Below are 13,174 nucleotides of genomic sequence, written 5' to 3'. Positions count from 1 at the left end.
ACTACAAGTGCATAAATCGTTGAGAGTGTTTGAGGAGAACTATCAAATGTGTACTAAAATGTACAACAAGGAGTCCATAACAAAGTGATGCATATTTTTAAAAGGATCCATAAAATGAAAATGAACAAACAATATAAACAACACACACACACCCACATCCACACCCCCACACAACTTTCATAAAATAAAAAATATAACTCTTGGATTTGGAAATCAGCATATTAATGGAGTAGAAACAGCTGAAGAAAACTTCAATGAACTGGAATAAAGACCCGAATTCCTTTTATGGAAGAGAGGAAAGAAAATTGATACTGTGGGAAAGAATGGAGATACTGAGACAGACCTAGACTGTCTAGTGGAAATTTGCAGAACCAACATGGAAATCTGAAGTGCTTTAGTTTGCTTCCTTTAGTTTGCTTTAGTCTGTTGCGATAAACACTGTGACCAAAGCACAGGAGAAGAAAGGGTTTCTTTGGCTTATAGGTCCAGGTTATAATCCGTTATTGTGGAATGTTAAGGTGAAGCTCAAGCAGGAACGAAGCAGACCACAGGGAGGAATGCTGCTTATTGACTTGCTCTCTGGCTTATGCTCAGCCTGCTTTCCTATGTATCCTGGGACCATGTGCTCACAGTGATGTCCTCCTGCATCAATGAGCAATTAAAACAATACCATGCAGACAGGCTCACGGGCCCATCTGATGGAAGCTCATCTTTCATTGAGATTCCTTCTTTCCAAATGTCATTAGGTTGAGCCAAGTTGACAATAAGGACTAACCAGGACAGGAGGTAGTAGAAGATACACTGGTAAGATAACAGTGGAATGATTTTGAGAATTAATAGGATATGTGAATTTGCACATTACAGGCACATAATCTGATTGACATATGACAACTAGAGCTAATGAAATCACAATGTCTTCAGATCCCCTGAGAGCATTTGTAACCAATGACTGTCATTTAGTGTAATTTGCAATCTACCCCAGACAGAAGGAAAATCACCTTAGAGGGAAAGTCAGAGAAAGCAGACTTACTGAGTTTTTGTTGCTTCTTGGCACCTCCAGCCTGGGTCTGAGGTAATAGGCTGCTGGCACAGAGTTCTCATCCCGACAGTACCAATCTTCCAGTAACTTGGTCTCTAATTTTGCCTCGACAGCAGCATCCAAAATCATTTCAAACTCTGAAGCTTCTACTTCCCCAGGGATTCGAATGTTCCCATATTTTTCACCTAAGAGGCCCTGTGTATCAATCAGAAAGTTTATTTTATATCTACAGCATGGCAGTACTCAATAAATATCTGTAAACAGCAAGGCACATTGTTAGGTCAATTCTTTCTTATCATCACAGTGTATACTTGATTTCATAAGTAAAATTAGACCAATTATAATTACTCAATATACTGAGAAATTAGTTTACCTATTCAGTCAGGCATGACAAATTCAAAAGTTTTAGAGCAAATCCTTCAAAGTTTACATAGAGAAATGAGAGCTGTTCTACTCTGAGATTTGTTTCTGGCAAAGAAAAATGATGATCCTTACAAAATTCTAAACATGCAAAGCCTCCAACACGGGAATTGCTCTGCTGAGAATGATGGTATGACTCTCAGCCCCAGATCCACAAAGCCAGGGAGGACAGAAGGTGATGTGGCTGGGCCCAGCACTAGTCCTAGCCCCACTGAGACAGTTCAGGTTTCTACACAGACAATTAAACCAATTGGCCCCAATTAAACAGGCAAAAAGCTCCACAGAAAAACAAGCAAAACCCCCCAAGCAAACAAACAAACAAAAAACCTTAGTGCTCTCTGAAGGCAAGGCAATAATACCCACATAGTGCAAATGGATAGGTGAACTAACACTATTTCCCTGTGCTCTGACACTTGCCCATGAGACTAGAGAGTGGTCCATCACAGTGTATACTGTCATCCAGAATATTGTTAAAATGTAGATTCCTGAGTCCCCACTCAGACTTAAAACACCGCAGGGGAACATGGGAGTAAGACCAGACCAGGAATTAACATTTATTATTATTATTATTATTATTATTATTATTATTATTATTATTGTTGTTGTTGTTGTTGTTGTTGTAAAAGCTAGAGTTTATTAAGAGGAGACTAATTGTGGATTTAAATTTAAGCACAGGGAGAGAGAGAGAGAGAGGAAGAAGAAGAAGGAGGAGGAGGAGGTGGAACAGGAGGAGGAGGAGAGGAGAGGGGAGGGAAGGAGAGGAGAAGGGGAGAGGGAGAGGGAGAGGGAGAGGGAGAGGGGGAGGGAGAGGGAGAGGGAGAGGGAGAGGGAGAGAGAGAGAGAAGAGAAGAGAAGAGAAGAGAAAGAGAAGAGAAGAGAAGAGAAGAGAAGAGAAGAGAAGAGAAGAGAAGAGAAAGAGAAAGAGAAGAGAAAAGGACAACAGCATACACCCTGGAGTAGGTGCAGGTTTCCCAAGATAGCCTGTCTACAACTTGCATTCTAAAGTGAGGTTCCACTTTAGAAGCTTTAGAAGCTGTGCGTGTGTGCACTGTGGGTATTAATGGTCTCATGAACGATGTTTGGCAGGTACTGAAGCAGAAGCACTGGGAACAGAATGGATCATTACAAAAATCGAAATCTATTTAAAAATAATTGTTTCTTTGAGTGGAGCACCTGGCACCAAACATTATAGTTATTTGATCGATGGGGTGAGTCTATACATGCCATAAAGATGACTAAAGGAAAAATTTCCTAATTCAGTTCAACTAATAAGCATTTATTGGGCACCTACTGCATGATGGTAACACAGAACTTTATAGGAGCAGTAGCATGCTGGATAGGACTAAAGCTATTTATTGGATTGTTCTGCTCTCTTTCTTTACATCCATTGATTATTCCTTTAGGTGGAACAGTCATAAATCATGACTTGGTTATTTTTCGAAAATCTAAGACAAGGGTCTACCTTAGTCTTGTTATTTGAGAGACAGTAAGGAAAGAAATTTTGCTGATACATTTTTGAGGAAGACTTTTGGGTTCTTGGTATTTATAGGACTAACGTAAAACACAAGTTGTTTGCAAAACACGAGTTTTTATTAGGGATGGAGAGTGCTGGTTTAGAGAGTGTCACCCTGACACTGTTGCCAAGTCTAACTAGTGATCAATAGGTCAGAGCAGGACAAGGAAGCCACGCTGTACCCCGAGCCCTGTAGGACTGTATAGGGCAAGATGGAATCCCAGTGAGACCCTTTCTGGATTGAGCAGCATTGACAATAGCCATGAATGACCTTGAGGTGGGTGCAGACACTATGACAGTGTGTCAGCCTGTCTGTCCACTGTCTCCTTCCACCACTGAAGGAGAAACAGATTTTCTACATCCTTCTGGCTGCAAACACCAAACTTGTTTTGTCTAGATAAACATTTATTGAAGAGTTGAGGGACCTCGTGTCCTTTTGTGTTGTTTTTATTACAAATGAATATGTGCCTGGAACCCGCGACCGAAGAAATGCATAGGCACAAAATAAGTTTTAATTTTTTTTCACTGAATTCCCTAAGCAGTCTGTCCATGTACAGGGGCACATAAACAGGAAGTTTTCCTGCATATAGAACGCCATAGTCACCTCTCTCCCCCACCTCACCACATGTGGAATGTACATCGATTCATTGTTAAACACTGAAGGTAACCTTGTAAACTTGGTGGGAAGCAAGAATTTGATTGTCCAAATACAATCGAGAGAGTCAAGGATGAAGAAAAGTGTAAGAAAAAAGTGAGCACGTGTTCTGGGTATAGTTTTAGCACAAACAGTTCTAGTGTAAGAAATATATTTTGGTGCTTTGGCGCCTATTGGAAATAGTGATTACACAACACTGTAACATATCAGAGGCCTTTAGATTATCTGCTCTACAATAGCTCCTTTAAAAATATTTCTATCTTACATACTTGAGTGTGTATATGTTATTTTTCCTGCATGTATGCATATGCATCATACCTGTTCCTGGTTCTAGTGGTTTTGGATCCCCTTGAAGTGAAATTATAGGTGGCTGTGAGTCTCCGCGTGAGTGCTGGGTACTGAACTTTGAGCCTCTGGAAGAGTTGCAAGAGCTCTTAACTGCTGAGCCATCTCTCCAGCTCTCCGAACTGGCTCTCGATATTCGCTACGTGAATATCATTACAGGTGTATAAAAAAGAAAGAAATGCTTTCCAGATATTAAGCTCTTCCTAACCAGGAGCTTCAACGCACAAAGGCTTTGCTTTTCTTCCTCTCTTTGCTTCTGTGCCTGCTGGTACAGGCATGTCTAAGCCACTGCTTTCAAAGGCTTAGAGATAACATTTTCTTTCCTCTCCATTGATTTTTCGGTTCTGTTGGGCAAATATTGATCTCCCCTCCCCCGGCTCTATGTACAGTTAGCTCTGTCTGGGCTTGAGCACTTTTGGGGGTTGGGCCTGGTGTGAGGGTGCACAGTATTTTACTGTAGCAGACAGTAGAACGACTGAAGTATTCTTGATGGGTTTGATGAACTGTGTGTCTGGAAGGGGACTCACTATGAGGTTAGGGGTATCATTTGTTATAGGGAAGGAGCAGGTGTTCCCTGGGCCATCAGACATGGGAGCATGGACATGGACATGGGAGCAGCAGGAACAGAGAAGAGAGGTCTCTGGTCTATCCCCCATGCCAGTGCTGGCAGGAACACATCGTCTATACATGCCCTAGTCTCAGACTTAATCATCATTGGGAAGACAAACCCCCTTCACCATAAGCTTCTCTTTTTCTTATTAGGAGAAAAATTCCCACTTTAAGTATGACTTTCCTTCTGGGTGGTCTCATTAGCGCTTGATCCTGTAATCTAGGTAGAGTTGCTGAAAAGGATCCCCAGGGCTTACAGAACTCAACTCGTCTGCCCCGGGCCATTTCTCTAGGAAGACACGATAGCATCAGTACTTGCACAGGGAACTTTTAATTTAACAACTCGATTCTGAGAAGGGAGAACATGCCTAAAGCTGGATGAACAGAACACACACACACACACACACACACACTCACAGTTCATTCTGTTTCTCTGGAGAACTGTGACTATTACAGGTTTGTGAGAAAGTGGTAATGAATTGGGGAGTAACAACAAGTGGCTAAAATTAATTACAAACTAAATCATGTCCACATTAGAGACAATCTAGATGTAACCTAATTAAAAGGTCAAATTGTCACCTCGGTTTCTATTATTTCTCTATTGCCGTGCTAAAACATCATGATTAAGACACCGTCGGTATAAGAGAACACATTTAATTTGAGGCATACAGCTCAAGAGCCTGATAGTCCTTGGCCACCATTGTGGGGAGCAGGGCAGCAGGTCAGCAGGCCCGGTGCTGGAGCAGAAGCTGAGAGCTTAAATCTTTAGGCACAACCACTAGGCAGAGAAAGCTAACTGTGAATGGTGTTGGTTTTTGAAACCTCAAAGTCTACCTCTAGTGACGTGCCTCTTTCAACAAGGCATTATTTCATAATCCTTCCTGAAAAGTTCCACCAGTTTGGGGCCAAATATACAAACATTCGAGCTGACCAACGTCATTAGGATTCAAACCACCATAGGCAACAAGTGATGTTGAAAGTTGTCTATAGCTCTATTATTAAAAACATAGACATATTGTACATTTGTTTTTAACTATGTGTATGCATCTGTGTCTGAATGGGGTTATGTGTTGTGAGTGCAGGTGTCAGCAGAGGCCAGAGGTGGCAGATATCCTGGAGCTGTGGTGAACTGCCTGACATGGGTTCTGGAAGCCAATTGTGGGTTCTTTGCAAGGGCAGTACAACCCCTTAATGGTTGAGCCATCTCTCCAAGTTCCCCAGATATATATATATATATATATATATATATATATATATATATATATATTTCACATGTAGAAATGTATTATATATATTTTTTTATTAATATAGCAAAATGCCTTTCAAAAGCCATTTTAGGAAGGAAGGGTTTATTTTGGCTTATGGCTTGAGAACATAATCCATATGGCAGGCCGGGTGTATCAGTGAGGATGGCTCTGACTGTGAGTTCAGGAGCACGGGGGCATTTGCTCCCATTATGTTTAGTTAGGAAGTAGAAAGAGTTGGATGCTGGTACTCAGCTCATTTTCTTCCATCCCCTTTTCCATTTAAAAGCCCAGTCTATGGGATGGTGTCACCACATTCACTTTGGGCCTTGGCTCCTCAGTAAAACGTCTTTGAAATCTCTTATCGACTTGCCAAGAGAATTTGCTTCTAAATCCTTTCAGGCTGGTAATGAAGATGAACTGTGTTGAGAATGGATGGCACTATATATATTTAGGATATGAATTTACATAGTTTTTATTTCAAAGTATCCATTCACCCAGATAACTAGATAATTTATGGTGTTCTTGATAGTTATAATAATTAGATACTTGCTGTCACTATCTATAGTAAAAAATTCACTTCTCACAGTTCTTATCGAATGAGCCTATAACTTCATGTATCAAATGCAATTACCTAAAATGAGATATAGAAACAAAGAAATTCACTCACACGTTCTGTGAGTGATGCAGGCATAAAGCACACAATGGTGTCAAAGTGAGATGAGATATGTTTGATACTACAGCATGATGGGAGTGAAGACAAAGACGAAATGATTTGTCAACACATTTGACAGAGCAGAATAATTAAAACAATGCTTCCCAAAAGGTTCTTTGACAACTAAGAATTCTTAGCTTTCTCAGAATCACACCATAGCCTTCTTTCTCTTTCTTGAAGCTGACACTTATCATTTAATTATGGTTATTAAATTGACATACTTCAGCCCACTGCTGAACAGTTTTTATCAGTAATAATTCTGCTATGCCTTGCTGTTGCAGGGTACTTTTGTCTGAGAAGGAGCTTCATTAATTGGAAGGTGCTGAAAACAGTCCTTATTCCTGAGAGCCATCGGAACAAGGACAGTGGACACACAGTGGAAGGACTGGCTAATAGAACCATGTGGGGTGGAGCCAAGGCAAAGGTCATAGTGCAACAGTACGGATCACAGCACTAACCTTAGCCATTAAGAACTGCAGAATTCGTAAGGATGACTGAAACCCCAAAGCCCAGAGAATGATAATGGATGTAAACAAGGAGCCAGGTTTTTGAGAGGGAGTGGAGCCATATCAGAAGTCTGAGTGTATTCAAATGTACCCAGGAGGAAGCTAGGAATGTGGACATGTAGGTAAGATGAGGAACATGGCTAGAAAAGTGAAATCCAGAAAGCATTTATTCAATAAATATTAACTGAAGGTGCAATTTGCCTTGGAGGTGTTCAATTGTTCTAGCTTTCTCAGGGATCCCTAATCTGAACACCGAAGTCTCAGGACTCTCTTTAGATTCTGACACACCAGGGCAGTTGGCTCATGACTGGCATGATCTCTCTCTCTCTCTCTCTCTCTCCCCCTCCCCCTCCCTCTCCCCCCCTTTCTAAGATTATTTATTTCATTTATATGAGTACACTGTAGCTGTCTTCAGACATTCCAGAAGAGGGCATCAGATCCCACTACAGATAGTTGTGAGCCACCATGTGGTTGCTGGGAATTGAACTCAGGACCTCTGAAAGACCAGTCAGTGCTCTTAATCACTGAGGCATCTCTCCAGCCCCTGATCTCTCTCTCAGATTGTAATATTAATACATGTACAGATTAGAGAGTCCACAGTCAAAACAGGTGGATAACAGCATGGATACAGGCCACAAAGCTATTAATTTCTATGGTAGGCAAAGAGAAGAGTGGAGTGGTCTCATAGAAGACACAAGAGAAGAAACAACTACTGGAAAAAATTGAGGTAGAATTGCAATAAATAGAAAAATGGATCCATGCCATAAAGAGAACACTCATGTAAGCAAAAAAAAAAAAAAAAAAAAAAAAGAAAAAAAAAAAAGAAAAATTCCAATGAGCAAGAAAAATAGTAATGATCACTCATAGTCACAATTGTGATTGTGAATATTGCAAATAAAAACACTGGTAAGATAGGATCATTTTGATGATCAAGTCTACTGAGGAACATAGCAAGGATACCTAGAGGCTTCCAGGCAATAGGAAAGGGCATACACAAGGGAGAGAGTGCTAATGAAAATGGGTACAGCCACAGTGAGCATGTAATGTGGCAGGCACTAAACATTTCTACTTTTGGAAATTCATCTTACTGCTTGTTGTGCATACATTTGTACACAAAAACATTAGACTATTGTTAGCTTATGTCATGGCTCTACTCTATGGGGCGTTGATTTACTATTCACGTTCTAAATGAGAAAACTGGGAATAAATAGCTTACTGTAATTACAATTTTGTAGTTTTCTAGTTTGTGGGAAATTAGACAAAAAAGAAACAAAGAACAAAGAAAACCAAAACAGTAGAAAGACAACATACAAATGAATGAATAAATTGACTGTGTCTCCATAGACCAGTTTGTGAACTCAACATCTTGTAGCATATTCAAATCATTTTTTTAAAATGAAAACAAATAAATAAAACAATTTTTTGGAGGTGAGGAATAGGGTCTCTGTGTTGGCTAATTTGAATTGTTGACACAACCATTCTGGGAAGAGTGTCTTACTGAGGAATTTCCAAATCAGGGTGGCCTGTGGGTGTGTCTGTTGGGGACTATTTTGATTTTGTTAGTTGAAACCCGTCCACTGTGCACTCACCATTCTCTAGGCAGGGAATCCTGAACTGTAAAAGAGTAAAAAAATGAGGGGAGCACAAGAATGTGTGCATGTGTGCATTAATTTTTTTTCCTGTCAGTTTCCTGACTACGGATGCAGTGTGATAACTGTCTTGGACTCCTGCTAATATGATTTTCCACACTGATGACTTCCTACAAATATAATCCAGATTGTGAAGGAAAACAAGCTGTTTCCTAAGTTGCTTTTGTTGGGATATATAAAATGAATTACAGTCTCAAGTAACCTAGGTTAGCCTTGAACTTACGTTGTAGCTAAGGCTGACCTTCATTACTGGAGAATTAGGGTTGTAGGTGTGGCTCACTAACGCCCTGTTTATGCGGTGCTAGGGATAAAATCCAGAGCCTCATACATGCTAGCGGCAAGCATTCTTCCAACTGAGTTACTTCCCCAGCTCATACTTGGTATGTATTTAGATTCTTCCAAGAGTTTTTTGCTTCTATAAGTCATATCACACTAATTACTCCTTCATTAAATGAGCAGTTAGGAAAGGTATATCTCACTACCGGAAGTGACTGATTATTCAGTTTATTTATTTATTTTTAGACAAAATCTCACTATGTAACCATGGCTGGCATGAAGCTCACTATGTAGACCAGGCTGGACTTGAATTCATAGAGATCTGCCTGCTTCTGCCTCCTGAATGCTTGGATTAAAGGCATGAGCTACCATGCCCAGTTGACATCAATCTTTAAATGTAACTCATACTATATTCTTGTTCCCAGTTCCATATGTATTAACATAGACTTCTCTGCCCATGGAACCTGGCTTGTCCTCCTGGTGAATTTTCTATTCCAGCTCAGTTACATGGCACCACATCTTCACTTCCCAACTCAGATTCCTACCACCACATCTGGTCTACAACAGGCTCTGGCTTCTCATCCTGCTGCCTTGAAGGGTCATCCCTGTCCAGGTTTGTTGGCATTCTTTCAACAGGTCTGTGTGTATAGTGTGGGGGCCTTCTCATTGCTTTGAAAGCCATACAGAAAGTTGGATTGATCAAGCATGACACTGGTCCACAGTTCTCAGAGCATTTTCTTCTTTGTAACAGGGTATGGAACAGACAAGCCTAGAGGGAAAGGTTTGTCTGTGCTTTTCCTGGCACAGGGAAAACTGGCTTATAGAATATTCACTGTCTTAACGATGACGACGGTGTTATTAACATGTGTTCTTAACTACACCTGGGGCTCATAAACCCTGCTGCAATTGATAAGTGTTCTCTTTATGCCTAATCTTTAATTGGAACTTCACATTTATGAGTTGTGGATGTTGAGTATCTTATATGTATTTATAAAGTAGCAAACCATTTATCTGCTATCGCTGGATTGCCACACACAAGAAGGTTATGAACTACAGATATACTTTGTAGTGTTTAGTTTTTACTACCCTGCTTTAATGTTCCAGGGCAGGCCATGCTACCAGCCATCCACCCAGGTTCTCTTGGATCTTCGGATAAAAGACACACACGGACATTATCTCATTTTTAGCCTGCCTTATTGGCTCAGTGTCTGGGCTCTTCTAAGCCTCCTATAGCTAATGTGCCCTTCCTTTTACTCCTAGCCCAACACCTCTAAATTGTCCCTCAGCCTCGTTGCCCAGTTACCTTTATTCCTGGCTCAACACTTCTAAATATTTCCTCATCGCTGTGCTCAGTTACCTTCTGTGGAGCCCTTTGGTCTTGATGTCCAGGATGCTTTCAGGCTGCTCTCTGTGGGTCACTTTCCCTTTCTGCCTACATTTTAGAAGATCTCCCTTGCAGCTCTGTTCTGTCTCCCCCCACCCCCCCACCGCAAGTATCTCAATTCTCCTCTTCCTGCCCTCTTCTCTCTTCTTGCCACTTGGACGTCCCACCTCTTTCTTTCCACCCAGCCATTGGCCACTGACATCTTTATTGATCTACCATGAACCAATTGGGAACAAGGACCTTAGCATATGGGCATGCAGATTCCCTACCAAAGCATCAGAATCCCCTACAATACATTAACTTATTTGACTCTTATAACAATGCTGTGATTTACTGCTCATGCATCAGACTGAAATCTCTAAGGATCAGCAATGTATCTAAGAACCCACAGCTGGTAAAACATCAAGTTAACTGCAGGATCAGGTCTTGTAATTCCAAAGTCATGTTCTTCCATAGATAGCTGATGTATCACTTCAGGCATGCTGGGAACTCTTAAATGAATATATGTATATAGTAACTATAGTATATAAATATCAGCATAATATACAGTAATATATATTATATAATTTATATAATTATACACATGTATAAATATAATATATATTATATATACATATATACATATTATATATACATATATACACATATACATATATACATACACACATACACACACACACACACACACACACACACACACACACACACACACATATATATATATATATATATATATATATATATATATTATGGCCTGAGTCGTGTGTTGAGAGTCTCTCAGCACAATATGCTTTCTTAAGTCTGTTTTTCTTGGGGGTCTGATAATTCCATTAGGATGCTGTACTGCTCTCTATAGTATATATATCTATATCTATATGTATCATGTATATGTTATATATAATATTATATATTATGTGAATATATATAAATATATATGGGAACTTTTTTCATATAAAGAAGCCAAGCTTGTGCAAAGACACAAGAAGAGCTAAGCATGCAGGTGCATCTACTGGAGGAGTTCTCTGACTTGCTCTAAGCACTAGGCATGGGGAGAACCTAGGAGAGAGAATTCATCCTGTTGCTGGAAACCTGAATTCAGCCACAACAAACAGCAGAAACACTCTGGAAAAGGGTTGGGAAGTCTGAGACCAAAAGATTTCTAATACCCCCCCCCCCCCCAGGAAAACAAGGATTGCTGACTAGAGGATAGCACTTCTGCAACTCACCTGAATGGCTGAAGAGGAGGGGTAAGAGACCTGAAGAGTGAAAGATCAGACCAGAAAGTATCGTATCTCTACCCATGCTGTTAGAATGTATCATATCCCTACCTATGCTATTACCTTGTAGAAAAAGGGTTCTATCAAACACCTTGGAAGAACATGGAGGAACATAGAGAGCAGTCAGCACCCTAATGGGATCCTCAGACCCCAGGAACAGACTGGAGAAAGCACACTGTGCTGAGAGATTCTCAACACACCACTCAGGCCATAGCTGGCAGGAGCAGCTATGTGGATCATGGTTGATAGGAAATTGGTGAATATATATTCAAAGCTGTATTTTATGCTGAACTTATATATTGTCTTTTGAGTGAAGACATTGGGTATAGGTCATCTCACAAACAAGTGGTACCAACAGTGGTTAAAGCAAAAACTCTCTTCAGAGTGACTTTAGACAAGCTGCTTAACCTCTCCACAATGCAATGTGCTGGCTGCAGGAGACGGAAGGCTAAAGGTTCTCATGTCTTTCCGCAGTGTTGATTCAAATAAGAGACTCAGAGTTAAGGCTGCCACACAAATACTCTGTAGGACCTGGCTCTTGTGTATTATTGATGAATTAGTCAATAATTTAGCATTGTATAATATGTTGATTCAGTTCTTTTGTATGTTGTTTTTGTTCTGTAAATGTCAAGCCTGTGAGCTGTCACTTTCCCTGCTGTCATTGTATTGGCCTCTAGCAGTCTTCCATTATAAGATCAAACAGGTCCTGGGAACCTCAACATAGCCGCTCCTATGGAGTTGGCGTCTGAGTGTGAATGGACATCTGAGAAAGTGAGATTCAGGGCTCTAGTATAGTTATCTCTAGAATATAGAGGTGATTTCCTGGGCTGGAGAGATGATGGCTTTCTGTCTGTTCTTTCAGAGGATCCAGGTTCAGTTCCCAGTACACATACACACACACACACACACACACACACACACACACACACACACACACACGGCAGCTCACAACTGTCCGTAACTACAGCTCCAGGGGATTCACATCAACATTATGTACAATGAAAACGAATAAGTCATTTGGAGGTAATTTATCTTTGTTGTATTTTTTTTTTTAACGTGGGTTCTGAGGTTTCAATCTCATGTCCTCATGCTTGCAAGCACTTAGTCACTGACCTGTCTCCCTTGTCCCAAGGTTATTTTTTATGTTTGTTTATATATAACTTTTATCTTTTAAAGGGCTAATGGTGGCTATTCAAAGGCTGATCTTCAGATGATAATGTTATTCTGTATACAGTTAGGAGGTTGCTTGGGGAGATGGCTTGGTTGGTACAGTGCTTGCTGTGTATGCATGAGGACTTAAGTTCAGTCCCTGGAACTTATGGGAAAACTTGGTATGGGCCAGCAAGATGGTTTATCTGGCAACATTCTGGTCTGTCTCACCCATCATTAGGACTATGTGACTTGATAAAACACACCTTTAGCAAGAATTTCTAACTTTAAGAAATGCTTAATGATATCATATTACTGTGCTTAGCAGAACCAACTAACACCACTTAAACAAATTCCACAGTCAGGTCCTATTTAGATTTCCCCAGATCTTTG

At 40.4% G+C, this 13,174-nt stretch overlaps 1 protein-coding gene across 2 annotated transcripts in view; it reads right to left on the bottom strand.

Annotated features, from left to right (window-relative positions):
• Nwd2 (NACHT and WD repeat domain containing 2) overlaps positions 1-13,174 on the bottom strand; it is a 161,444-nt gene that overhangs the window by 17,869 nt on the left and 130,401 nt on the right. For both annotated transcript variants that reach the window (NM_177006.3, XM_006503991.4), the window contains exon 4: positions 1,031-1,234. In NM_177006.3, the coding sequence (NP_795980.2) occupies positions 1,031-1,234 (204 nt within the window). The remainder of the gene's footprint in view (positions 1-1,030; positions 1,235-13,174) is intronic.

This window comes from Mus musculus, chromosome 5 (genome assembly GCF_000001635.26).
Source record: "Mus musculus strain C57BL/6J chromosome 5, GRCm38.p6 C57BL/6J".
NCBI classification, from domain to species: domain Eukaryota; kingdom Metazoa; phylum Chordata; class Mammalia; order Rodentia; family Muridae; genus Mus; species Mus musculus.
This window is presented reverse-complemented; position numbering and strand designations above follow the sequence as displayed.